This window comes from Oncorhynchus mykiss, chromosome 3 (assembly GCF_013265735.2).
Source record: "Oncorhynchus mykiss isolate Arlee chromosome 3, USDA_OmykA_1.1, whole genome shotgun sequence".
Taxonomy (NCBI): Eukaryota; Metazoa; Chordata; class Actinopteri; order Salmoniformes; family Salmonidae; genus Oncorhynchus; species Oncorhynchus mykiss.
Genome location: NC_048567.1, coordinates 20128051 through 20151455, shown reverse-complemented (window position 1 = coordinate 20151455; position 23405 = coordinate 20128051). Strand labels below are relative to the sequence as shown.

The 23405-nt window shown below is 44.2% G+C and overlaps 1 protein-coding gene across 5 annotated transcripts in view; it reads right to left on the bottom strand.

Moving 5' to 3' along the window:
• Nucleotides 1–23405, bottom strand: part of LOC110512678 (triple functional domain protein) — a 140342-nt gene that overhangs the window by 80961 nt on the left and 35976 nt on the right. For 3 of the 5 annotated variants that reach the window (XM_036971442.1, XM_036971423.1, XM_036971436.1), the window contains exons 3-5: nucleotides 4694–4768; nucleotides 3585–3699; nucleotides 1983–2175 (exon numbers count right to left, since the gene is read on the bottom strand). In XM_036971442.1, the coding sequence (XP_036827337.1) occupies nucleotides 1983–2175; nucleotides 3585–3699; nucleotides 4694–4768 (383 nt within the window). Of the gene's footprint in view, nucleotides 1–1982; nucleotides 2176–2375; nucleotides 2723–3584; nucleotides 3700–4693; nucleotides 4769–20484; nucleotides 20863–23405 lie in introns of those variants that run through there. The other 2 variants (XM_036971428.1, XM_036971437.1) reach the window with 2 other exon arrangements.

Below are 23405 nucleotides of genomic sequence, written 5' to 3'. Positions count from 1 at the left end.
TGAGGAAGAGGGAGGGTTCAGACACTAATATAAACAGCAGTCTGTGAGGAAGAGGGGGGGTTCAGACACTAATATAAACAGCAGTCTGTGAGGAAGAGGGGGGGTTCAGACACTAATATAAACAGCAGTCTGTTAGGAAGAGGGAGGGTTCAGACACTAATATAAACAGCAGTCTGTGAGGAAGCGGGGGGTTCAGACACTAATATAAACAGCAGTCTGTGAGGAAGAGGGGGGGTTCAGACACTAATATAAACAGCAGTCTGTGAGGAAGAGGGGGGGTTCAGACACTAATATAAACAGCAGTCTGTGAGGAAGAGGGAGGGTTCAGACACTAATATAAACAGCAGTCTGTGAGGAAGAGGGAGGGTTCAGACACTAATATAAACAGCAGTCTGTGAGGAAGCGGGGGGTTCAGACACTAATATAAACAGTAGTCTGTGAGGAAGAGGGAGGGAGGGTTCAGACACTAATATAAACAGAAGTCTGTGAGGAAGAGGGAGGGTTCAGACACTAATATAAACAGCAGTCTGAAGAAGAGGGGGGGTTCAGACACTAATATAAACAGCAGTCTGTGAGGAAGCGGGGGGTTCAGACACTAATATAAACAGTAGTCTGTGAGGAAGAGGGAGGGAGGGTTCAGACACTAATATAAACAGCAGTCTGTGAGGAAGAGGGAGGGTTCAGACACTTATATAAACAGCAGTCTGTGAGGAAGCGGGGGGTTCAGACACTAATATAAACAGTAGTCTGTGAGGAAGAGGGAGGGAGGGTTCAGACACTAATATAAACAGAAGTCTGTGAGGAAGAGGGAGGGTTCAGACACTAATATAAACAGCAGTCTGAAGAAGAGGGGGGGTTCAGACACTAATATAAACAGCAGTCTGTGAGGAAGCGGGGGGTTCAGACACTAATATAAACAGTAGTCTGTGAGGAAGAGGGAGGGAGGGTTCAGACACTAATATAAACAGCAGTCTGTGAGGAAGAGGGAGGGTTCAGACACTAATATAAACAGCAGTCTGTGAGGAAGAGGAAGGTATGGAAGGAGATCCGAGAAGTAGAAAGTCATTTTATGACACTGATGACACGTCATTCTTATTCTACGGGAGCGACGCAATGAAAGTACACCCTGATGCATGAGACGCCCGAGATGCAGATATTATTATTAATGACTATCATGTTACTAAACCAACTGAATATCACTGTGAGTCAAAATTCCATTACCAACATAATTAAACGTGGATTATGAGGAGTGGTCAACAACAGATCTATTACGTCCAATGTTCACATGAAAAGGTGGGCAAAAACATTCCAGGAATTGTAGCTGCAGCCATGTTACCAGTCATAACACATCAAATCTCTATGAGATAACATCAACACATGCAGTATCCACAGCTCTGTAAAGCCCATTCATGTGTATGTTGTGTATTCTTTAGCAGTGGGCTCAGATTAACGCCAATCTGGATGTCCCTAATCAGACTGCCCTCTTTACTGAGACTCTGCTCTCTCTGAGGCCCATATATCCGTGTTCCACTCTAAATAGGTCAGAACTAAATTGAACAGCTCCAGCTTCCTACCCACACGGGACTCTCTCTGTCACAGCTTTAATGTCCCTTTCCAATTCCACACAACACTTCCTAGGGCTCATAACGACATCTTAGAACACTTATACACAACTTTAATTCAATTTGAAGGCAATCAATTCATTTGAAGAAAAACATTCACATTGCAAACTCATTTCCTCATGCCTTACAACTCCAGAGACAACAAACATTTCTCAGTATAGCCTAAAGACGATTAAGACATACAATCTCCTCAGACACTTTTGGGAAAAGATCCACATCTGAGGATCGATTCAAAGCGGTTGAGTCATATTGCTATAGTACCATTCTCAGAACCCATAAGGCAATCTTGCGCTAGGTAGCTTGCTTGCTCAAATTATTCTGTATGAATGTCTATCACAAGAGGGTGGAGGGTTGACCTACCTCAAATTCAAACTTGGAGCTCCCAAAATTGGTCCTCTGTTTCTGCCAGAAGTTGTCTGGTTTGATGATGAGGGCGACGTGGATGCAGGAAGGGAAGGATTCCTGCAGGATCTTCAGCAGAGGTTTGATGCTGTCCCACTTAGAGCCTCGCATGTCAACGATGACCGTGAAGCCATGTCTGCTCACCTCCTCACTGAGACAAACCAAGACAACAACCACAAGTAGCCATGAAATTCACAAATCACCACTCAAATATTTTGTTTACTTCCATGACAAAAAAATATTGCTAATATTCAAATGAAAATGAAATGGGTGGTGAAAATGTCTTTCACCAGGTGGCTCAGAAAAAATGTAATAAAATGTAACCGTTGAGATGTTCAATGACTCGCTTACCAAAAGTGTCCCGCTGCAAAAGCACCATAAAAGGATATCCCCAGTGTTTAAGGCTTAACCTGAGTGTCTCACAGCGCAGAAGGAGGCCCTGTGCTCTGAACTAAATCACTATGACTTCACTCTCTGAAAAGACCAGCCCAGCCGTCTCCCAGAGAGAAACAATAAGAAAACAGTGGGAGAGAACGAGTGAACCGGAGAGAGAGCCAAATACAAAGTGAGAGAGAAATAAAGTGAGAGCGAGAGTTTGTTTCTGTGTATAAAAGATAGCGTAAAACTGCCCTCCCGCTGAGTGGACAGCACAGACAGTCTTGCCGAGGTAACGTTCCACTAGCAACTCTGCTAGCCAACCGCCCACGCCTCCCACGTCCTAGTCCAGACCGACGCCCCTTCTCTCCGGATGCAGCCCACACCAGATCCCCTACACTGTTTTCCTAACCACTAGTCAGCCTCTAGGCTAGTATCTAATAACACTGAAAACAGACAGAGAAGAGGAGAAGCTTGCCTGCAGCTAAACAGCACAGAGAGAGAGAGCGAAAAGGAGATGGTCTGAGAATATCTATCTGCAGTTAGTTATTAGTAAGTGACCCACTCCGCTGTGCTCTCCTCTGCTCTCCTCTGCCTGCCTGGCGTCATCAGCCCCTACAGAGAGAGGCCCAGGGGGAGTCTAACCTACATACAGCCCTGGACTGCACTGCACTACCCTACAAACACGCACGCACTCGCACACACGCGCATACAGACCGACACATGCAAGCGCATACAGTAGCACACACATACTGTATACTGAGTAAACTATATCAACAGTCAGTGGTACTGCATCGGGCTGAGGGCTGGAGTATAATATTCCCTCTAAAGCTGCACAGAGAGGTGGCTGCTTAAAGTGAAGAGTCTATTTCAAATAAAGCAGAGAGGGAAATCAGTTGGGGAGGAGTCGAATTTGAAAACACACAACGATACACAGGTGGTAGTCTGGGGAGGGTTGTCTCGTTCACGCTGGACTCCAATAGAATGTGACACGGAGGAGAGTCAACAAGCTGGTTTTCATTATCCAACTTTCAGAGTTAATACTGTGTGTGTGTGTGTGTGTGTGTGTGTGTGTGTGTGTGTGTGTGTGTGTGTGTGTGTGTGTGTGTGTGTGTGTGGTGTAGGGAAAGGAGGCCGGGCTGGGTTCAACAGTGTGTTCAGTTATTTATGTATAAGAAACAGTACCTGGGGATACCAGCGAGGTAGGCTATGAGTCTGCGGAGGTCCTCTGTTCGTATTCTGTCATGGTTACTCCTGGCTGGGAAGGTAAGGACAGGACCCCCACGTTTATCTCGGCCACCTGGGGAACACATGAACCAGGACCATGAGAAACACACAACAACAGATAACCACTAAACAGGGATTTACAAATCCTGCTAGTTGTCCTCACCTTTTACAGTATAATGGACTCTTATCGTAATACCGGCAACTGAAGAATGCATTACTATTTTACAATAATAGGAGTACTTTGAGGTAAAATCACTCATCATATTCATAGCTGTTTACAGCATACATATTGCAAAAATCACAGAAGCTGGAGACTCATATCTACCTCACTAACTTTAAGTACCAGCTGTCAGAGCAGCACGCAGATCACTGCACCTGTACATAGCCTATCTGTAAATAACCCATCCAACTACCTCATCCCCATACTGGTATTTTTTTTATATAGATATAGACTTTTTCTATTGTGTTATTGACTGTATGTTTGTTTATTCCATGTGTAACTCCGTGTTGTTGTTTGGGTCGCACTGCTTTGCTTTATCTTGGCCAGGTCGCAGTTGTAAATGAGAACTTGTTCTCAAATAGCCTACCTGGTTAAATAAAGGTGAAATTAAAATACAATTAAAATTAAAATACTTTATAGCTTTTAGTTGGAGGCAAGACTGCTTGCCACCACTAATAAGGACAACAACTAATAAGAACAAAAATAGACCATAGAAGTTATGAGTCTTGACATGACTAAGTCATGTCAGCAGTAAGTCACAGCAGGTCAGGGTCATGGCACAGTTCACACAGACAGCTCCACTCACAGCTTAGCTGAAGCTATATCTCCCTGCAGAGGAAGCCTTGCCTGCCTGATGTTTCCCTGTGTTGTGTTGTAGGCTGTTGTTCCCACCATAATGTGCTGCCTATTCCCAGTGCTCTGTAGTGAATCATGTGAGGCCATTTGTGTGTGTGTGTGTGTGTGGTGCGTGTGTGCGCGCGCGTGTGTGTGTGTGTGTGTTCCCATGACATTCTACAGACCATATAGAATGGTAAACACCATGGATCCGAGACATCGTGTTTCTCACCTGATATGAAGGCAACCTTTTCTTTAAGGATGGGCAGAACGTCTATGGCCTTCATCTCCTCATTTCGATGAAACCCTGAAATAAACAGGGAAATGCAGTCAGTCAGAACAGTAAATCAGACCATCAAGGTTCAGTTCTGTACGTACTGAAGTTCACTTGATAACATGATATCAGTCAATCAGTCATGTTCTCATCACTACTAATACACAACCTGGGTTAGGACTGAAAAGGTTCAGAGCCACAGAGTGTACCAGTCAGAGTGTACCAGTCAGAGTGTACCAGTCAGAGTGTTCCAGTCTGTTAAAAATCACTCTCTGTAGTTGACCCAGTTCCAGCAGCGGAACCCTGACATGAGATAAAATCAGCCATCTCTTTGTCATTACAACCCTATGACAGGTTGAACTCTTGAGAAGGCCTAATAAGAGTTCAGAATGGTGACAACCACTACTAAGAACAAAAATAGATCATAGAAGTTAAATAAGGTTAAATCTTTACTGTACAACCAAGCAGTCAAAGAGACACAGTAGTGACTAGATAGATAGCATCACAGCTATAGCGTACTCTGGTCTTAACTCATATCCTCCCCTACTCACCAGATGGCTTACACTCAATATAGAGAGCACCCCCACCCACATGTGTATGTACGACCACACACACACACACCTTTACATTGTGTCATAGCATCATAGCACAGCCTGTAGATAAGACCTGAGTAGATCCTGTAGTCATACAGTGAGGTACGAGTAGGTTGATGTCTACTGCACTGACTAGAGCTGCAGCTTACTGTGTTAGACCTGGTAGAGCAGCAGCTTACTGTGTTAGACCTGGTAGAGCAGCAGCTTACTGTGTTAGACCTGGTAGAGCAGCAGCTTACTGTGTTAGACCTGGTAGAGCAGCAGTTTACTGTGTTAGACCTGGTAGAGCAGCAGCTTACTGTGTTAGACCTGGTAGAGCAGCAGTTTACTGTGTTAGACCTGGTAGAGCAGCAGTTTACTGTGTTAGACCTGGTAGAGCAGCAGCTTACTGTGTTAGACCTGGTAGAGCAGCAGCTTACTGTGTTAGACCTGGTAGAGCAGCAGCTTACTGTGTTAGACCTGGTAGAGCAGCAGTTTACTGTGTTAGACCTGGTAGAGCAGCAGCTTACTGTGTTAGACCTGGTAGAGCAGCAGCTTACTGTGTTAGACCTGGTAGAGCAGCAGTTTACTGTGTTAGACCTGGTAGAGCAGCAGCTTACTGTGTTAGACCTAGTAGAGCAGCAATTTACTGTGTAGACCTGGTAGAGCAGCAATTTACTGTGTAGACCTGGTAGAGAAGCAGCTTACTGTGTTAGACCTGGTAGAGCAACAGTTTACTGTGTTAGACCTGGTAGAGCAGCAGCTTACTGTGTTAGACCTAGTAGAGCAGCAGCTTACTGTGTTAGACCTGGTAGAGCAACAGTTTACTGTGTTAGACCTGGTAGAGCAGCAGCTTACTGTGTTAGACCTGGTAGAGCAGCAGCTTACTGTGTTAGACCTGGTAGAGCAGCAGTTTACTGTGTTAGACCTGGTAGAGCAGCAGCTTACTGTGTTAGACCTAGTAGAGCAGCAATTTACTGTGTAGACCTGGTAGAGCAGCAATTTACTGTGTAGACCTGGTAGAGAAGCAGCTTACTGTGTTAGACCTGGTAGAGCAACAGTTTACTGTGTTAGACCTGGTAGGGCTGTAGCTTACTGTGTTAGACCTGGTAGAGCAGCAATTTACTGTGTTAGACCTGGTAGAGCAGCAGCTTACTGTGTTAGACCTGGTAGAGCAGCAGTTTACTGTGTTAGACCTGGTAGAGCAGCAGCTTACTGTGTTAGACCTGGTAGAGCAGCAGCTTACTGTGTTAGACCTGGTAGAGCAGCAGCTTACTGTGTTAGACCTGGTAGAGCAGCAGTTTACTGTGTTAGACCTGGTAGAGCAGCAGCTTACTGTGTTAGACCTGGTAGAGCAGCAGCTTACTGTGTTAGACCTGGTAGAGCAGCAGCTTACTGTGTTAGACCTGGTAGAGCAGCAGTTTACTGTGTTAGACCTGGTAGAGCAGCAGCTTACTGTGTTAGACCTGGTAGAGCAGCAGCTTACTGTGTTAGACCTGGTAGAGCAGCAGTTTACTGTGTTAGACCTGGTAGAGCAGCAGCTTACTGTGTTAGACCTAGTAGAGCAGCAATTTACTGTGTAGACCTGGTAGAGCAGCAATTTACTGTGTAGACCTGGTAGAGAAGCAGCTTACTGTGTTAGACCTGGTAGAGCAACAGTTTACTGTGTTAGACCTGGTAGGGCTGTAGCTTACTGTGTTAGACCTGGTAGAGCTGCAGTTTCCTTAACTACTAAACGGGAGAGAGGAAACAGAAACAGAGAGAGGGAGAGAGAAAGAGCGAGTGAGAGAGAAAGAGAGTGCGAGCAAGAGAGGGAAAGAGAGAGAGCGAGGGAGGGAGAGAGAGAGGGGTCTATTTCAAATAAAGCAGAGAGGGAAATCGCAGTTGGGGAGGAGTCGAATTTGAAAACACACAACGATACACAGGTGGTAGTCTGGGGAGGGTTGTCTCGTTCACGCTGGACTCCAATAGAATGTGACACGGAGGAGAGTCAACAAGCTGGTTTTCATTATCCAACTTTCAGAGTTAATACTGTGTGTGTGTGTGTGTGTGTGTGTGTGTGTGTGTGTGTAACGGAAAGGAAGCTCTGAGGCCTATGCTCTCACTCTGAATATTTTATGGACATGCTAATAGGCAGTAGCTAAGCTTTATCTCCTGCAAACCTGCAACGTAACATATTTCCCACTCACTGTTCCACCCCATGGGGAGAACTGGTTTGTGTCCCAAATGGCACTCTATTCTACATGGGGTCTGGTCAAAAGTAGTGCAATAAATAGGGGATAGGGACGCATTTTGGATGCATTCATGGTCATATTACCATATCAAATCACTCCTCGTAGTCTCAAACTGCAGTCCCCTGTCCCCAACTCACTTTGTCACAGCTCAATGGATTTGTTGTTGTTGGAATTATCCAAAATGGATTATTCATTTGACTGTAACACAAAATCCGATTTTCACAAGGCATTGCATGACATGATTAATAGCATCCTATCAAAAAAGATGGCAGACTCAATAGTTGTGATTGCCGATTAAAAGTATTAGTTCATTCTGAGATGAGGTTAAAACAGTTTCCAGAGACGGACAGAAAAGAGTATGAAATAAAGTTTGTTAATCATTCTACCTTGATATTGTATTAATAATCACTCAGTGTGCTGCCGTGTGCCTTTTGAAAACATAGAATCGGCTTCATACAATTTTATTCTGTGCCTCGCTGGAGAGAAAATGTACCTGTTTAAACGGGAATGGTTAATGCCGGGTGAGGCCAAGGGAAGGTCCTTTTAGGATGCCAATCTCATCATTCTGTAAGATCTGTTATTGAGGTAACATGTAGTACTGAGTAGTGCAGTTTATACTCAGATGCGTTCGTTTCTGGGCGTTTTGCCCTGTGTTTGAGGCGCGTTTGCCTTTGTGGGCTAATGAGTTGATTTAATCTATTACTATTGGCCAAATTCGTAATGTATTAATGAAGTTATGTATTTTCCCCTAACCAGTGTTACCATTTTCCTCATCTGTCTGTTGTATAGTTTGTCAATATAAAAATGGGTCCAGTCCTCTCTGTCACCTCCACTGTAGGCCTAGGCTACATTCTTAGAAAAAAGGTGCTATCTAGAAGTATATCAAGAGTATACAACCAACTACACCTGATCTACTGACTCTGTTGTAACTGTTGTAACTGTTGCTGCTCCACACCAACAAGATAGACTGCTGGGTCCTCCATCCTAACACAGGCCTACTGTAAGTACCTGATAGTATCCAGAGTAATAATAATATCATAAATAGATTACCAGGAAATATCATAAATAGACTACCAGGAAATATCATAAATAGACTACCAGGAAATATCATAAATAGACTACCAGGAAATATCATAAATAGATTACCAGGAAATATCATAAATAGACTACCAGGAAATATCATAAATAGATTATCAGGAAATATCATAAATAGACTACCAGGAAATATCATAAATAGACTACCAGGAAATATCATAAATAGACTACCAGGAAATATCATAAATAGATTACCAGGAAATATCATAAATAGACTACCAGGAAATATCATAAATAGATTACCAGGAAATATCATAAATAGACTACCAGGAAATATCATAAATAGATTATCAGGAAAGTAGGTTTGTAGCTTTCACCATCAGTAAAATAAAGTGTTAATGATGATTCTACTAGTTTGTTGCTGCTGATAAAAATCTGATTTTATTCGGAGAGGCTAAAAACGTTTGTCACAGACGAACTGCGTAGATTAGACCAAGGTAATAGGATGACAAGATGATTCCACCAGTAGCCATTCAGTCAGTTTAAATTAGAGGTTGACCGATTAATTGGAATGGCCGAATAATTAGGGCCGATTTCAAGTTTTCATAACAATCGGTAATCTGTATTTTTGGGCGCCAATTTTTTTTATATGCCCTTTTTTAACTAGGCAAGTCAGTTAAGAACACCTTCTTATTTTCAATGACGGCCTAGGGACGGTGGGTTAACTGTCTCGTTCAGGGGCAGAAGGACAGATTTTCACCTTGTCAGCTCGGGGGATCCAATCTTGTAACCTTACAGTTAACTAGTCCAACGCAGGCAATAACGACCTGCCTCTCTCTCGTTGCACTCTACAAGGAGACTGCCTGTTACGCGAATGCAGTAAGCCAAGGTAAGTTGCTAGCTAGCATTAAACTTATCTTATAAAAAACAATCAATCATAATCACTAGTTAACTACACATGGTTGATGATATTACTAGATATTATCTAGCGTGTCCTGTGTTGCATATAATCTGACTGTGCATACAAGCATACAAGTATCTAAGTATCTGACTGAGCGGTGGTAGGCAGAAGCAGGCGCGTAAACATTCATTCAAACAGCACTTTCATGCATTTTGCCAGCAGCTCTTCGTTGTGCGTCAAGCATTGCGCTGTTTATGACTTCAAGCCTATCAACTCCCGAGATGAGGCTGGTGTAACCGAAGTGAAATGGTTAGCTAGTTAGCGCGCGCTAATAGCGTTTCAAACATTACTCGCTCTGAGCCTTCGAGTAGTTGTTCCCCTTGCTCTGCATGGGTAACGCTGCTTCGATGGTGGCTGTTGTCTTTATGTTGCTGGTTTGAGCCCAGGGAGGAGCGAGGAGAGGGACAGACTGTTACTGTTACATACTGTTACACTGGCAATACTAAAGTGCCTATAAGAACATCCAATAGAACATCCAATAGTCAAAGGTTAATGAAATACAAATGGTATAGAGGGAAATAGTCCTATAATTCCTATAATAACTACAACCTAAAACCTCTTACCTTGGAATATTGAAGTCTCATGTTAAAAGGAACCACCAGCTTTCATATGTTCTCATGTTCTGAGCAAGGATCTGAAATGTTAGCTTTTTTACATTGCACATATGGCACTTTTACTTTCTTCTCCAACACTTTGTTTTTGCATTATTTAAACCAAATTGAACATGTTTCATTATTTACTTGAGGCTAAATTGATTTTATTGATGTATTATATTACGTTAAAATAAGTGTTCATTCAGTATTGTTGTAATTGTCATTATTACAAATAAATAAATAAAAATCGGTATCGGCTTTTTTGGTCCTCCAATAATCGGTATCGGCGTCGAAAAATCATAATCGGTCGACCTCTAGTATAAATATCTGATGCCAATAACATCGAGCGGGGAAGTCTGAGTGAGTCGTGCTCAGGGAGAGGAGAGGCCAACTGATACAACATGGCTACTTCGATATTGATTCTATCCCACATCTGACCCAGTCAGCAGTAGTCAGGCCTGACTGGACGTCATAACACATTATGTCATTACGGGAGATTGCAGAGCAGTGCTGGGCCCTAAAGAGGATAATCTATTGCTTCAGGCAACCAGCTGGGACAGGGACAGCTTCGAGAGGGACAGGGGAGGTAAAATGCTTCTATAATAGTTCTATTGTAGTAGCGTGTCTGTGTGTACCCTCATCCAAAGAGCAGACACCATAGGTGGGTGAACTTCAGGGTTGTGTGTGTGTGTGTGTGTGTGTGTGTGTGTGTGTGTGTGTGTGTGTGTGTGTGTGTGTGTGTGTGTGTGTGTGTGCATGAATACCTGCATGCATGCCTGCACGTCTGTGTGTATCTGTGTGCATGTGTGTACTCACCCCCATGTCTCATTCCAGTCAAGTTCAGAATCAAACTAAGGAGGAGAGGTGTGAGCATGACAACAATAGCACCATAGCTGTTCAGCTGTCTCCCCCCCCCCCCCTTATCGTCCAACTCCCTTTCATGATCTGACACACGTATGTCAGCCCGGTCTAAACATTCCTGCAGCAGCATGTGGGAGTGTCGATGTGTGTGTGTGTGTGGTACAGTAACACAGGGAATGGGCCCCACTGGAAACACAACTTCTCTGTTTCCTGTCAAGTGTGCCCACATCCCCCCTTTCTCTCTCACTTTATCTCTCTCTCTCTTTGGTGTTTTTATGTAACAGCCTGATAATGGCCCACATCCAACACTGATCTACACTGCACTGCTAGAGGCACCGAGAAGGGTCAACACCACACAAACACACACACACACACACACACACACACACACACACACACACACACACACACACACACACACACACACCTAGAAGTACAGATCAGGGTCAGCAGGGAGAGGCAGAGTTCCACTATGTTTTCAGTCTCAGACAATGCTCTGTCTAGAAGGCTAGAAGGCAGGCCAGACACACCTTGTTAGTGGTTGTAGTGTGTTTCTCATGCTGGTTCCTGTGTTATCCAGGTGGCCAGAAGTAACCGTGAATATGAACAGAGGCCCTCGGCAGACTCAAAGCCTACCTCACTGGCATCCCCAGGTTCACGCACACGCACGCACACGCACACGCACACGCACACACACACACACACACACACAGTGCTCTGCACGCAGTGTGGTGCAATAAGTAACTTCTGAACCAGAACATCATCAAATTAGGCCAAGCAATTGAAGCATATGAGCTCATATAGGATTTTCACTGCTAGGCCTACATGTTCAGCCTGTTTTACATGAGTACAAACACCAATATCCCAGCGCCTTTACTGCAATATCCCTCCATACAGTAATTGGTGAACAATCATTATAACCCAGGCAGCACCACGCAGCCTTCATTTACAAGTCTGCCAAGCATGAAATGAAGGTTGTCAATCACTCATCCTTGATAATGCATTAATAATGAAGGCAATCCATTCTACTCACTCAGTGTGCTGTCGTGTGCCCTTTGAAAACAAACAGCATAGAAACGGCTTTCTACAATATAGTCCTACTACTGTAGTGCCTCGCTGGAGAGAAGAGAAGGAAACACTGCTTGTGTTATCAAATCAAACTTTATTTGTCACATGCGCCGAATACAACGTGTAGACCTTACCGTGAAATGCTTACTTACAAGCCCTTAACCAACAGTGCAGTTCAAGAAGAGTTAAGAAAATATTGACCAAATAAACTCAAGTAAAAAATGATAAAAAGTAACACAATGAAATAACAATAAGGCTATATACAGGGGGTACCGGTACCGAGTCAATGGGTGGGTGGTACAGGTTAGTCCAGGTACCTTGTACATGTAGGTAGGGTTGAAGTGACTATGCATAGATAATAAACAGCGAGTAGCAGCAGTGTACAAAATAAGTAGTCTTAAGGCTTGGTGGTAGAAGCTGTTAAGGGGCCTTTTGGTGCTCCAGTACCGCTTGCCGTGCGGTAGCAGAGAAAACAGTCTATGACTAGGCTGTCTGGAGTCGCTGATAATCTTTTGGGCTTTCCTCTGACACTGCCTGTTATATAGGTCCTGGATGGCAGGAAGCTTGGCCCCAGTGATGTACTGGGCCGTACTCACTACCCTCTGTAGCGCAGTCAGATGCCAAGCAGTTGCCATACCAGGCGGTGATGCAATCAGATCAGAAATATTCTGTTCAAACAATGTCAAGAACAACTTAATCATATGACTTATTCGTGGAGCCTGATCTACTTCAGGAGATGGCGGCTGCTGCATCATACTGACATCAACCATTCATTGGCAGGAAATAAATGGCTCAACAGAACCATGATGGTGATGACAGGGAGGCGGTGCAGCATTTGAAGCTGTCGATGTGTTGCCTTACAATAGATGATGTATCACAATGCACACACAATGTTCACTTGAGCTATGGTGTGGCGTTGGCTGATGTAGGTAATAACAGTGTGGTCCTCAAGTCACTAAGCGTCATGTGAGGCAGGTAAATCGTGACTTGAGTCATGGTTTGAAGGGTATACGTTCCTTCTTTTGTCTCAGCTAGGGTTTATTCCACCCACCCCCACATCGCAGAAGTGGAAGTATTGCACAAGCCGGAAAAATATGCTAGCGGATTTTGGTTACATTGTCATGTAAAAAAACAGTGCTCCCTCCCTCCCTCCCGTAGGTGGAATTACAATGTAAATTATGAGGGAGCAGAAGGAGTGCCACTGTCGACCGATTTACTGAATGAATTAAACAAAAATCCTTATGGCCACACAGTCTGATGAAAACAGCACTGTGCAGAATACAGACACACTCCACCAATACCTCGGCATCCTGTCTACAAGTTCCTCTATATCTGTTTTATTATGTGGGTATATATCACTTTGGGAGCTCTTGGAGAAATTTAAAAAGTAGAACTCTCACACCAACAGTATGACCGGGTGTATGGACAAATGGAACAACAGTAGATTGAACAGGAAATAAACTCCACCACTCCAGCTCTTTGAGAAAACATGCATAAATAAAATATGAATTTAGAGAGGTTTTGGACCCACAGCACTGCGTATGCTACTACACTAAGTTGTCCATGTCTGCCTCCCAAATGGCAACCCATTCCCTTCATAATGCACTTCTTTTGACCCTCAGAACGGGAAGTTGCCCTGTGCTGTGCCTGGTCTGATCTACCGAAGCAAACGTAGAGCCAGGCCAGCAGCTCTCTCTAGTCTAAAGCCTGTAGCCTCACAGTAACCTCTCTCTCTCACCAGGCACCAGGCAGGGTGTAAGGAAAGTATGTCAATCCCCTCTTCAGTCCGTTTAACAGCACTTTACTTACAAGGACCACAGATAGAAAGCAAGACCAGCTGCTTCACATGGTCTGTCCCCAAATGGCAACCTATCTCCTTCATAGTGCACTACTTTGACCAGGGCCCTTGCAGTGCACTATATAGGGAATAGTGTGCCATTTCGGCCAGAGACTTTTAGCCTCTCAGAGGACTGACCTCCACACCAGTGTGTTAGTACACAAGTCCTCACTCTCCCCAGTCAGTCGTGTTCATCATAGTGCTCGGCCCCGATTAGGACTTTTTGTGGACGACCGTTGTGGATGACCTATGCTGCTACAAGTAGCAAAAGGGTTTAAGTAAGTAAGTAGCTTGAAAAAGCCACGCACAGGACAAGTAATCCAAGCCCTGGTACAAATGTATGGGGATGATTTCTGATGGGGCAAATCAGACCCAGTGTTGCTGGCCACAGCCACAAGACCAGGATATAGAGCTTGTTTGTTTCCCAAATGGCACCCTATTCCCTACATAGTGCACATTGTTGACCAGAGCCATGTAAATGAGTGCACTGTATAAGAAATAGGCTGCAATTTGGGATGCAGAAAGCCATGGCTGGGGCTGTGATGGGAGCCATTCTTCACAGCTGTGTCGTGCGCTCATCTCAGCTTGACTCTGGAGCGCTTCAAATCCAGAGGAAGTGTGGGTGTTTCTCTCACCCTGCAGCTCCAGTCACAGAGGCCCCAGACACTCTAATCTCATTTGGATGGGGAGGGAAACTTTGCCTGTATGCTGTGTGCTTTGGCCTGGCTCTGCTCTGCGCAGCACCGACACTCTTTTTCTGGGGGTTTAAGTATAGCATTTCCTCAGAGGTAACGATGTGCCACTTTCTTTTGCCAGTTTTTGAGACCCTAAATAACCAGAAGGCAGAACAGAAACAGGACACAGTCCTGAGTCCTGAGTGACCAGGTCTCTCAACGCTACAGAATGTGTCAATGCTGTTTTCTGATCAGGTTCTGGCGTTATTACATAGCAGACCTGGGTTGAACATTTTATTTCATTAATTTTATATTATATTTTAGGTGCACTTGATTGAGCTTGCCAGACACGCTGGGTGGGCACTGGGCAGGGTTTGCATTTATGGTGAAACCTGATGTATATAAACTGATAAATTCTTAAATCCAGGTGTCCATGCTGTGCTTTCTGAATAGTGTTGGACCAGTCATAGACGATTAAAGAACAATTACATGGTGCTGTTGATATGTTGTTTTTCCATCTCTCCAGTGTGACAACCTACACTATAATAACAACAGTCTCATGTTCCATTAGTACCAGGGGGAGCGATGAGACCACAAACAATTAAAGAGCTGTACGACCTTCACAGTCAGTTAGAAGAGAACCAGCCGTTCCCAGTTCAACAATGTCACAATCTCTTTCATTGTGCTGTTGTAGCTTCTTTAAAACAATGTTACTAAATGAAAAACACTAGGCTAGACTTCTTCAATACTGTGTTGTACTACGTATAGATATTCACAGCTGTGTTCTTACAGTTTTTTATTAAAACACCACTCTGCCATATATATAATTGAAATCAGTATGTTAATGTAGTTTTCCATGCATCACCCCAAAAGGCCTATAAACTAGTGAAATTACCCTTTTCTCCCTACCTGCTTTAAAATGTAGCGTTGTGGCCATCTGTCGACTGATCCCTCTCTTACACAGACACTTCCAATACTCACTATCGCCCGGGGCATTGTTAACTTGAAGCCTGGTTCACAAATCACAAGCGCAATCCAAAGACAATGTGTTATAGTGAACACTAAGCTATAGTCTCTATAAGCTATAGTCACAGCCAGAAGAGGACTGGCCACCCCTCATAGCCTGGTTCCTCTCTAGGTTTCTTCCTATGTTCTGGCCTTTCTAGGGAGTTTTTTCTAGCCACCGTGCTTCTACACCTGCATTGCTTGCTGTTTGGGGTTTTAGGCTGGGTTTCTGTACAGCACTTTGAGATATCAGCTGATGTAAGAAGGGCTTTATAAATACATTTTATTTGATTTAGTCTACAGGCTAACACTTGGCCTGTACAGAACGCAGAATGCTGCATGTGTCCGTTCTTCATTCTATATAGGGCAAGGCCCATACTAGATTATACCTTACTTCTGTTCACCCATCTTCTCTAGTATCCCACCTCCACCTGACAACAAGCCCTCTCAGAGGAGTGTTATGATGAGACAGAGACAGGCCAAGGTGATATGGGACAGACAGGAGACCAGGGTACTGTCCCAAATTGCACCCTATTCCCTATAAAGTACACTACTTTTGACCATGGCCCAGGGTACTTTTGACCAGGGAATAGGGTGCCATTTGGGATGCAGCCCAAGGCTCTAATGAGAAGCCCCCGGAAGAAGAACTGACAGGTTGAGATGTTGGAGATTTAAAGTAGATCCTGATCTCATTCCGTAGCGCTCTCTCAGCTATCTTCATGACAAATGGCCTTCATTTTCTCCTGTCCCCTCGGAGGAAGGAGCCAGGAGCGCCACAGATTCTTCTGCATTAATTACCTCACCACTGGTCACAGGTGCATCCCAAATGGCACCTCCTATTCCAAAACAGTACACTATACAGGGCTCTGGTCAAAAGTACTGCACTATGTAGGGAATAGGGTGCCATTTGGGATGCAGTTACAGTCTCTAGGCTGGACAATAAACCATAATGGGATTTTTCTGAGTAAACAAGCAATTCCCCCCATTTTTACTCACACCGGTCTGTGTCTTCTGTGATCAAAAAGAGAGTCAGTGGATGGGCTTGCCACATTGAGTCCACATTGAAGTCTTGATGGCCATTGTTCAATTCATTGTTTTCAGATAGATATATTGAGCCCTAAATGGCACCCTATTCCCAATATAATGAACTAGTTTTGATCAGAGCCCGGCATGGGCTAGTTCACTATATACGGAATAGGGTGCCATTTGGCACACAGTCATAGCCTATATCTAATACATAAGGAAACTACAGCATAGGGGCTCTGGTCGATTAGGTGGCTGGAGCCACAGAGCTTCATAAGCCAAGGACACTCTACCCTCCTCCCCTCTTCTCTGAAAGCTGATAGCACCTAATGCTGCAGAGGGAATTTGAACAGCAAACCACACAACTAGAGACTAATGTACCTTAGCAATACAGTAATGTACAGAAATAGACAAACACAAACCATTCACACAAATTACATTGTATTTACCAAAACAGGAGAATCAACCTGCTTCCCTAATCATGCACCAAGACAGACACAGAGAGCAAAAACAGGGTGAATACTAGTATCTGAGATTACCACTGTAATGTTACCTGACAGTTGGATGAGGGTACTCCCTGCCTGTGCATACTGCCAGCTGTGGTTATCCAACACCGCCATCATCACAGGTACCTCTGTTAACTCCTGATTTGACCTTTCTCCATTTAACAAAAGAAGTAAGTGAAATCCTAGGTCAAAGAGAAATCATTGGTGGGCAGCCGACCGTGCCTGTAGGTCTGGGTAGGCCAGCCCCGTACGTCAGGAGGAAATCGGACAACCTGCCTCTCGGCCTCCCGGGAACCAAGCTTCACTACGAAGGCAATGCCAGGTCTTTTGACCAATTGGAGCTTTTCTTTCTTGTCCCCCGTTGCCCCCCAAATAAGATTTACTGACGAGGAGTGTTGCTTTGAATTAAGCAGTTCTCGCCGGCCGTCTGCCTCACTCTCGACTCCATGGAAAAAAGTTAAGCCGGACCAAACAGTTGTCGTACATGGATTTGCGGTGGAATAGGCTTTATTGATGATTGCTTTTAATCCCCTCTCTAATTACTGGACCCCTGTCCACTACACAGCAAAATGCATCCATTTACATCCCACTTACAACTAGGGCTGGGCGGTATCCCTTATTTGACTATATACCAGTATTGGTACAGGAACCGGTTTGGGTTTAACTTTACCTTCTATAACGGCTTTTCAATGTTTATTTTGTTAAATGTGATATGCAACTCCAGCGCATGTAATGTCCCTTTTTTATGGTTTACTCAGTTTGCTACATGAGTCATCTCTCGCTCCCGCTCCTCCTGCTGAATGCTGCTTCCCACACGCCTCGTCACTCATGGAGAGAGCAAGTTCTTGCTGTTCATTCTGTAGTCTGCATGGTCAGATGCAAAAATATGTTGATGACAATGATGCTGCTTTCTGCAAGCGTTCTATAATTACACTATTAGTTTGTGTATCATGCTGTCTGCTAGTATTTAATTTCTTATCAAGCTAATATAAATATTCTTAGCTGCTAATGCTAATCACTAGTTAGCTGGCTACCTAGCTTGCTAAATGTACTAAGTCAGAGCAAACTTTGGTAGCTAATACAGCCTGGTACTTGTGCTGATGTAGGCCTAGATAAGCATGTTGTTTGTGCAACGGTATCTTCCAAATCAGAGAAGAAAAGGCGAAGCATGAATATGTTAGCTAGCAAGCTACATGAGGTAAGAAAACACGTTATGTAACATCTAATTTGGGTCCCCTGGAAACACTGACCAACACTTTGGTTCCTACCCTGTTGATAATTCCTCCCTGGTTTATTCCTGCGTTGTCATATCAAAGAATGTATTCAAGGTGCTGCCCACTATATTCCAACTATAGAATTAGATGAATCAATATATTTCCATGATTCCAACAGTTAACCATTTAACTAGGCCAAGATGTTTTCTCATATTATGCAGCTCTGTGGGGCACAGTATGGAAATGCAGAAATTGTTTGAAGTTGGATTGAACAGTACAAAACATTCAGAATGGAGAAAGACCCATTGCAATCACTTATATCAAATTTTTTTGATGACAGCTTTGCACACTAATTGGCATTCTCTCAATCAGCTTCACCTGGAATGCTTTCCAACAGTCTTGAAGGAGTTCCCACATATTCTGAGCACTTGTTGGCTGCTTTTACTTCACTCTGCTGCCCGACTCATCCCAAACCATTTCAATTTGGTTGAGGCCGGGTGATTATGGAGGCCAGGTCATCTGATGCAGCACTCATTCACTCTGCTTCTTGGTCAAATTGCCCTTACACAGCCTGGAAGTGTGTTGGGTCATTGTCCTGTTTAAAAACAAATGATAGTCCCACTAAACCCTATACCAAATGGGATGGCGTATCGCTGCAGAATGCTGTGGTAGCCATGCTGGTTAAGTGTGAATTCTAAATAAATTGCAGACAGTGTCACCAGCAAAGCAACCCCATATGGGTGGCAGGGTATCCTAGTGGTTAGAGCGTTGGACTAGTAACCGGAAGGTTGCAAGTTCAAATCCCTGAGCTGACAAGGTACAAATCTGTCGTTCTGCCCCTGAACAGGCAGTTAACCCACTATTCCTAGGCCGTCATTGAAAATAAGAATTTGTTCTTAACTGACTTGCCTAGTTAAATAAAGGTAGAAATACCCTGACACCTCCTCTTCCATGCTTTATGTTGGGAAATACACATGCGGAGATCGTCCGTTCACTCACACCACGTCTCACAGCGGTTGGAACCAAACATCTCCAGACCAAAGGACCAATTTCCACTAGTCGAATGTCCATTGCTTGTGTTTCTTGGCTCTTCTTCTTATTAGTGTCCTTTAGTAGTGGTTTCTTTGCAGAAATTCGACCATGAAGGCCTGATTCGCAGTTGATGTTAAGATGTGTCTGTAACTCTGTGAAGCATTTATTTGGACTGCAATTTCTGAGGCTGGTAACTCTAATGAACTTATCCTCTGCAGCAGAGGTAACTCTGGGTCTTCCTTTCTCATGAGAGCCAGTTTCATCATAGCGCTTGATGTTTTTGGCGACTGCTCTTGAAGAAACTTTCAAAGTTCTTGAAATGTTCCGTATTGACTGACCTTCATGTCTTAAAGTAATGATAGACTGTCATTTCTCTTTGCTTATTTGAGCTGTTCTTGCCATAATATAGAGTTGGTATTTTACCAAATAGGGCTATCTTCTGTATACCACCCCTACCTTGTCACAACCCAACTGATTGGCTCAAATGCATTAAGAAGGAAAGACATTCCAAAAATGAACTTTTAAGGCAAACATTTGTTAATTGAAGTGCATTCCAGGTTGACTACCTCATGAAGCTGGATGATAGAATGCCAAGAGTGTGCAACGCTGTCATCAAGGATAAGGGTGGTTATTTGAATAATTTGTTTAAAACTTTTTTGGTTACTACATGATTCCATATGTGTTATTTCATACTTTTGATGTCTTCACTATTATTCTACAATGTAGAAAATAGTAAAAATAAAGAAAAACCCTTGAATGAGTGGGTATTCTAAATCTTTCGCAGGTAGTGTAGGAGAATCAATCAAATGTATTTATATTTACCCAGGCAAGTCAGTTAAGAACAAATTCTTATTTACAATGACGGCCTACCCCAGCCAAATCCAGACAATGCTGGGCCAGTTGTGTGCTGCCCTATGTAACTCCCAAACAGGGTCAGATGTGATTCAGCCTGGATTTGAACCAGGGACTGTAGTGACAGCACTTGCACTGAGATGCAGTGCCTTAGACCGCTGCACCACTCGGGAGCCCTTTTTACATCAGCAGTTGTCACAAAGTGCTTATACAGAAGCCCAGCCTAAAACCCCAAATAGCAAGCAATGCAGATGAAAGTGCAGGGTATTAGGTTTGACATACCATTCTCTTCAGAAGTTTGACTTTGGTCCGTTAGCGCCAGTCTCCCCTGCGGTCTCCGCTGCTGTCTCCCCCTGTCCCTCAGCAAGCCCATGTATAGGAAGCGAAAGAGCACTGTGAGTCCTGCCATGACCAGATCAGATCTGTGAACTCTCTACCAACTGGAGATGACTAAAACCTCCCAGTAACAATCTTGTAGCTGGTTGTCTGGACACTCCAGCCGTCTCAGTGAGTCCAGTCCTCTTAATGGATAACAGTCTAGTTTGTAAACTTCAGTCCCCGCAGTGGCGACATTGGAACAACAAGGCTCTTCTCCGAGGCCTGTCCATGGTGGTCTGTCGGTCGGTTTGTGGTCAGGCACGTATTTCACTGAGCCGTCAGGAATAAATAACTGGGGAGGCTTATCAGTCCTCTGGAAGAGGGGGAGTCAGGGGGAGTCAGCTGTCTGTCAGAGAGAGAGAAAGAGAGGGAAGAGAAAGAGAGAGAGAGAGAGAAAGAAAGACAAAGAGGGGGTAGGGGGAAAATACTGGCAGTACTGGTGGAGTGTGTGAGGTGGCACGACAAAGATGGGTTGCGGGAAGACGGGTGGGATGGTGAGGTCGGTACCCACAGCTGCAAAGACATGGAAGCAGCAGCTGTGCCCTCCTGTTCTTAACCCCCCCCCCCTTAACTCACCGACCCATTTCACCAACCCCCACCCCCACATGCCAACACCTCTACAGTTTCCACAGAGACGCTCCTGCCATCCTGAGTTAGTCAGGTGACCAGGGTGTAAACTGCCTCCGTTGTTTAATTATAACCCCTATTATACCACCGTGGGATTTAGCCTGGCTGCCCTATTCAACTGAGGCGAATCAAACCAGTTTCAACCCAGATCATGCCCAGCTCCTCTCACTGCCCTCCTCTCCCCTCACAACAGAGAGCCGAACACAGAGCCAGGAGAGAGAGAGAGAGAGAGAGAGAAAACACAAGCTGATAGAGGATGAGTGTATAAGGCCTCCACAGAGTCACATTGCTGCAAACTGGGCAGCACAGCACAGCAGCTGGGGCCAAACGATGGAGGTCAGACAATGTAGAACTCAGTGAGCTCTGACTGAGAAGCCTATTCATTAGGACATTCTATGAAATGTAGCTTCGATTGTGAAGCCGTAACAAAAGCAACTCAATAAACCAAACGGAATTAAATAACACTCGACGACCAAGCACAGGGGAGAGAAAGGAGATTGTTTTGTGGACGGTTTCCAGACAAATGCAATGTCTCCAGTGGTCAATAGAGAACGTGCCTTCGTAACGGTTAGCAGTTGGTACTTTCCTGATGTATTACACGAACAAATTCACAACAACAGACTATTTCAACAGCTTATTTCTAAGAGTCAATGTGCACCATGGAGTAGATACAAAAGGAGAGAATGCATGCTTTTAAAAATGGTTATGCAGTAAGCAATATTACCTGTATGTCACATCCTAACCTTAGCGCATTGTATAGTTAGCCTTGGTAGTGCGTGTCTGAGTGGGCAGTATGGTTTGAAGAAGCTTGTGTTGTGGCCCTTGTGGCCTATCTAATGCCTAATGATGTGTGAGCCGGTCTGTGCTGTTGTGACCATCCCTGTCAGCTCAGCTGCTCTGAGGGAATGAGCAGTTGTCTTCCAGAGACAGATGGGAGGAAAGATGGTAGAAGACACAACTATACACACACGCTCGAGCTATGGACCCAGCCTAAATTCTTCACCACATTCTACAAGTAGGGCCATTAACAGCTAACTTCAGCAGCATTTCTGTTGCGGTTTCCAGCAGGAAGACCTGGGAGAGTTGATTGTTGGTACAGCATTGCACAGTGCCAGTTAGCTAATGAGCTACACTCATCTGCAGTCCTTTATGCATGGCAGTGTATGCATCTGATCTGCTCCCTGCTCTTTTTATGCCTGCTATGCTACATGTTTTTGGTGTGAGCCATCCTATTGCCTTTTGGAGGCACCAGCCATTGAGAGGAACCAATAAAGTTTTGTGTGGTGTTCCCTGAGGTGAACTTGAAGAGGAGGAGGGAGAGGTAGGAGAGGAGGAGGAAGAGGGAGGAAAAGGAGGAGGAGAAGAAGTAAGAGGAGTGATTTCCCACTGGACACAGATGTCCTCACACTGCGACTCACACTGCGATGATAGTGTGACCAGGGCTCAGGTCAAAGTGTTGCACTATATAGGGAACAGGGTGCCATTTGGGATGCATTTCTAGTCTCTGATCAGAGTATAGGCAGCCGCTTTCTTACATTGATACTAAAAAGCCTGGCTCACATCCTCTCACGTTACCTTTCATTTCACTATGTTTTTGTAGATGCAGACTGGCATTTTTATAAAGGACTGGAAGGTTTCTTTGTTAGGCAGATAGTATTTTAGCCAAGTATCTCTACTGCTGTCAATGTTGTAATCCTCCTCAGTCACGACATTGGGATTTCTCCTGGTCTGTGTTCACATCAAGGATACATTCCAAATGGAACCCTAATACATTGTTATTGATTATTGCATTGTTGGGTTTTGAGTTTGCAAGAAAGGCATTTCCCTGTACTTGTGCATGTGACATTAAAACTTGAAACGTGAGACCAGTTGGGTTTAAATAGTATCCCAAATAGTTTTATTGGTCTCTTTCAGTCAAAAGGATCCGTTGACTAGACAATCCATGTCAGATAAAGAGCATGGGGCTAAACAGGGTCAACTTCCGTGCTAGTTCCTGCCCGAGCAATGAAAATAAACTGCTCAACATGGGCCACGTCTCCAATGGCCCCCTTTTCCCTATATAGTGCACTATTTTTTACAATTTTATTTCACCTTTATTTAACCAGGTAGGATAGTTGAGAACAAGTTCTCATTTGCAACTGCGACCTGGCCAAGATAAAGCATAGCAGTGTGAACAGACAACACAGAGTTACACATGG